The sequence below is a fragment of the Sinocyclocheilus rhinocerous genome, unplaced genomic scaffold (assembly GCF_001515625.1).
Source record: "Sinocyclocheilus rhinocerous isolate Xijiao unplaced genomic scaffold, SAMN03320098_v1.1 scaffold4207, whole genome shotgun sequence".
Lineage (NCBI taxonomy): Eukaryota > Metazoa > Chordata > Actinopteri > Cypriniformes > Cyprinidae > Sinocyclocheilus > Sinocyclocheilus rhinocerous.
In genome coordinates this window covers 32,319-37,925 of record NW_015624648.1, presented here as the reverse complement: position 1 = coordinate 37,925, position 5,607 = coordinate 32,319, and the positions used below count along the sequence as shown (strand labels likewise).

Genomic DNA, 5,607 nt, shown 5'->3' with positions numbered 1-5,607 from the left:
TTACTGTTTGTGGGCGGGCAAGTTGGCGACGTAGAAATTGGGCAGACATTTTGCAAATGTGTTACTTCGTGACGTAGAGCCGTAACAGAATAAGATTCGAATTCCTGATGACTCGTTTAGGCGATTGCGAGCCGACTCTTTTATTTGATAGACAATAACTTTATTTATCGTGCACTGTCGGCTTCACAACTTTGCAGACAGTTTATGTTCACATACAGCTACATGACACACTGCATGAAAGGTAATATTTGAAAAGACATAATAGGGGCACTTTAAGCTTGTATAATACATAATTTTCACACTTTTAATTATCCTTTAAAACTGAAATCACTGTGGTGGGCATTCACTATGGGAATCATTATACTGAGTATGTTTGCTATTTGTGATGTCACAAGCATCATACTAATGGTAGGCTAGAGCTTCCCAAAGCCCTTTACATTTGTCAAGGGCATGACATGATGTATATTGCAGGCAGTAATTATGAGCACCATATCCAGCAGAGAAAGAGAGATCCTAGAGAACAGCCATTGTTTCCTGCCTCCACTGCTCTGTCTCCATGGCGATGCCTTTAAAACAGGCTGTGGTGACACACATAAGGTAGATGTTTACTGAGCTGAGGGCTGTTTTGTTGAAGTAAAAAAAAAAATACAATCATAAAACAACAACCAACAATGCATTAGAAGAAACAAACAAACAAACAAACAAACAAACAAACGATACCAGCTTCTTGAAATAGTACCAGACTGAATTTTACTTACAGATTGCTTATGGACGTCTACTTTGGCAGATTTGAGCCCACATGTACGCAAGAATGGATCAACAGACACACACTCACACACAATCGAAACTTGTCCACAAGTCTTCACTGTGCCAGAAATAATTGCTCTGTCTGACTGTCAAACTGTTTCTCAGATTAGAAAAGACTGAAGTTATAATTGCAAGGAAATCCATAACACTGTGTGCCAACTTGGAACAATAGGGCTGGTCAATAATAGCTGAACTGATAGTAATTTAGTCTCTGTAAAAATCTTTATTCTTTTGATTTGAGCAACCCAAAATATACGTTCAATCCACCCACGTACGCTAGCTCTCCAACTGACAGATACTGGGTTAGCTCTATTTATAGCGTGAGGAGCATAAATATTGAAGACTCAGAGCCTGTGTGCTCATGTCAGCCTACTTTACAGAGCATTCCAAGGGAAATATCACTAAAAGTTCGAATGGGGACATTCACATCGTTTTGTAAATCAAGAGTTTTCTTAGCATTCTGGCAAGAAAATCAAAAGATTCAGTTTATACGTGTGTGTGTGTGTGTGTAGTTGCACAATGCACATTATATTTCAACATGTTCTCTGAGTGCTTTTCCTCATTTATGAGCATTATAAACACAGAACGGCTAATTGCAGAAAATTTGTTTTAGCAATGCTATTACACCACTGGCTTTATTGTTTGGATCTTGGGGCTCTATATTTTGTATACAAATAATATATGAATTTAAGTGAACTTGAACCCTATACTGTATATAGCAAACAGAAAAGTACATAACATATGACAAACCAGAAGTCAACAATTGATTCCCCAATATGAAACAAGATATATAACTACAGAAATAAGGGTTGCATTTTATTTTACAGTATGTGCGGTGCACTTACATGTACTTACCTAAGAAAGCACTGAGTAATAAAAGGTAACCCCCAACGACACCCCAACACCCAAATGACAACCATTTTTTCTGAGAGTACAACATAACATTTTGGATAAAGGAATAGTTCACCCCAAAAATCAGAAAACTGACATTGTTGACTGGAGATGCTGGAGATGTTTTGTGTAACAAATGCACTCTGAAAGAGCACCTACAGTATGCCCTCATTTGAACCTCCTCCTTTTTATGGGTCAAAGAGCAACTCACAACTCACTACAGAAATTTCAATATGTCCACATTCAGCAACGAAATATAGAGCAAATGTATGCAATGCAATGTCACCAAAAACAGCAACTACATTTAAATAATCATAATCTGAGTCAGAAAGACATTTGGGACAGGAAGTCTAAAACAAGATAATGTGACGTATGCAGCCTGCATTCTAACCACAATCAAGGCAAGCACTTGCACAACATCCGCCAAACCCAAAGTTGTTTCACCAGGGCAGCAAGTCAGAGCCTGGTAGAGGAGGCATTCTACTCTGATCTTGACTACTGCAATTCTTGGTAGATCACTGTCCTCAGACTCAAATGGTGGAATCAACTTCCCCTACAAGTTAACCCTTTTGCATACATGTTTTTTGTTGAGAATCATATTTGATACATCAGGCATTTATGGCTCATATAGTACGATGTATAGGAGAATATGGAGCTTAGCTCACACACAAGGAGGAAAAAAGACCTCAATTAATTCAGTCTAGTTTCTGATATTTACTGTATATGGCCAGAAAGCAAATTCTGATAGCTTACTGATAATTTTATTCAGTAAGATCTTTATAACAGTAGCAAACTACTTACATAAAATGCACATAAGTACCAGTTGTCACTCTATATCTCCCAAAAATATGTCTTGACAAAATGATCTTTAAATAGTCTTCTGATCAAAGCTCTGTAGTTTTAATTGTGAGGGAAGAGGCATATAATGCAATGCAATGATGACTGACAGCTGTACAAATAAGCATTTCTCAAAAGCCTAATGTGTAATATTTAATACTCACAATTTAACAAATCAATTTACTGCAATTTGCACCATTAAAAAAAGCATGTCTTAACCCATATTGCGGCTGTGTTGTTAGTGGATTACCCACACCATTGTCTCTGCATTTTTGTGATCCTACTTTGCGCTGCTCTTGATTGCGATGGCCATTATGGAAATGAGCCAGCTGCGTCGGTGTTCTTTAATTAGCGCATTGTTAGTAGATCAGCTGCCGAACTTTCCACTTCCATCGGCACTTTAATGGGATGATTGTGATCTCACGCTAATTTGCCCTGTTTAGTAAATGCGGCTAAGGCCTTTGCTAAGAAGCATAAACTATGAATCAGATAACAGTCAGTATGTAGAAGATTGTTCAGCAAGTGAACAACAGGTTTTCAATCAGTTTTGATAGTGTTGATAATATAGAGGTCTTAGAAATCTGTGTATCAAATATGATACAGTAGGCTTTGTAGAGTTAAAATAGAAAAATCTCTCCTAAACTCACAGGATCAAGACTCACCTTTTTTATCAGTCTTGGACAAATCTAGGTTTTATTGGACAGTATATATTAGGTTTATTTGTATATTCTTTATACTGTATGTACTGGAAGCTTTTATTTGCATATATCACAGTCTCATTTGTGCAGCTAAAATGATCACTCTGAAAAACAGAGTCTGCTAAATATAAATGAGTCACGACTCTTCAGTCTAAACATAGGTGACGATACCTAATAAGACAGATTTCACACGCCACGGAAGACTAGATGGTACCACGCTTCCGCTCTGACTTACTGTGCATTGGTCGAGTCCATACTGTACTCCTCTGTGTACCTGGACAGAGCAGACATGGGTGACACAAAAGGGGAGAGTTTTCAATTAAGGACATGCAAATTACAAATACGCAAAAACATGCTGGAAAAATCTGGGTTGACCACAGTCCTTCTGAAGAGCACTGCAAAAGAACATTTGACACAAAGCTGTCAAATGTGTGTCATTGTGCTGTGACACAATTCATCTTTACAATGTGTTTAGCTTGTGACATTTGAAGTGCCATTTAAAAGCTTTGAGCACTGAGCTGCAAACCAGAGGAAGATGGAGATTTCATAGCCCAAGGGTTGCTCTGTGTGGCCATTTAGTCGACACAATGGATGGTCATGATGTGTACCACATGGAGGTTAGATGATGACTCCATTATCACAAACAACTTGATCATAAATTATGTGCCTTTAATGATTGATGTACAAGAAAACTGCACCAAATATTGGTGTGTACAATTGTCAAATAGAAACAATTGTAAAACAATAGAAAATGGCAGAACTAAATCTTATACTAAGCAAGGGAAATGAACATTCCTAAAGGAACAGGCTAAGTGAATATCCATGTCATACGAACTGCATATTCTCTCTGAATTTATGGGCTAAATATTCTCTGTGAATGTATTGCATTACATATTCCCTCTGTGTGGTGTGGTGAGCAGCACAGTATTTCAGTCCAACAACCACAGGGCCACAGTGAATGAATGGTTTATTACATTGTTGTATCTCACTTGCACAAACAATACAGTGTAGCTGATCAATTTTGCTGGTAGAAATTTATATTAAGAGTCTAAAGGGAGGAGCCCATAACCTTGAATAACCCCAAACTCCAAAAGACTGCTGTGTACGTTTTCTGATGGGACATTATCTTGTGCGTTCACTGCATACTTAATCACAAAGTCAAAAACCTTATGATCTAACTTCAGAGTTATCTACTTTACTTTTTGCACTTATACGTTATAGGGATAGAACATAACACTGATAATATTAGCGGAGCACTTACTGTACTTCTGACTAGCCTTTACTGGAATAAAGTGAATACATTTATACAGACTGATCGAGTAAAACATACAGTGATAAGGAAGAGAACAATCAGTAATTGAATAACTGCTGTTATGTTAGCGACCATAAAAGACATTGAAACATCTTTCACTAAAATCACAGACACAATAGAACAATTCAGCATGATATATATATATATATATATATATCATGCTGAATATATATACAGTATATAATGGTTTCAACACTTTAGATATATTATTTATTTATTTATTTATTTTTTACAAACTTTACTTGAACTTAAACTTGCACCAAAATTTTTTTAAGTTTTGTACCCTTATAATATACACAGGGAATTCTGGGAATGTCAATTTCTGAGGTTTATCACTGTAAATTACTAGATGACTTACTGTAAATTTAAAAGTATTTAACTGTAAAATGATGAAATGTCCCTTTTCAGTCTGCTTGTTAAAATATCTAATCAGCCAATCACATGGCAGCAGCAACTCAATGCATTTAGGCATGTAGACATGGTCAAGATAATCTGCTGAAGTTCAAACCGAGCATCAGAATGGGAAAGGTGATTTAAGTGACTATAAATGTGCTGTGGTTGGCATGTCCCAAATTTCAGAAACTGCTCATCTACTGGGATTTTCATGCACAACCATCTCTAGGGTTTACAGAGAATGGTCCGAAACAGATAAAATATCCAGTGGGTGGCAGTTCTGTGGGCGAAAATGCCGTGTTGATGCCAGAGGTCAGAGGAGAATGGCTGGTTCAAGCTGTTACAACCGAGGTATGCTGAAGAGCATCAACACGTCGAACCTTGAAGCAGATACAGTAGCAGAAGACCACGCCAGGTGGCATAACCAACATGAAAGCATGAATCCATCCTGCCTTGTATCAATTGTTTTGGCCACAGCCTTTATGCCTTTATGGCCACAGTGTACCCATCTTGTGATGGCTATTCCAGCTTGATAACGTGCCATGTCACAAAGCTCAAATCATTTCAAACTGGTTACTTAAATATGACAAAGAGATTCTCTGTACTCAAATGCATAGGCGTAATTTGCGGGTGGGACGGGTGGGACATGTCCCCACCACTTTTTGCCAA

The 5,607-nt window shown here is 37.6% G+C and overlaps 1 protein-coding gene across 1 annotated transcript in view; it reads right to left on the bottom strand.

Annotated features, from left to right (window-relative positions):
* LOC107745529 (potassium channel subfamily T member 1-like) overlaps window positions 1-5,607 on the bottom strand; it is a 66,106-nt gene that overhangs the window by 45,113 nt on the left and 15,386 nt on the right. Inside the window, exon 2 of the mRNA XM_016559432.1 lies at window positions 3,469-3,507. Coding sequence (XP_016414918.1) covers window positions 3,469-3,507 — 39 coding nt within the window. The remainder of the gene's footprint in view (window positions 1-3,468; window positions 3,508-5,607) is intronic.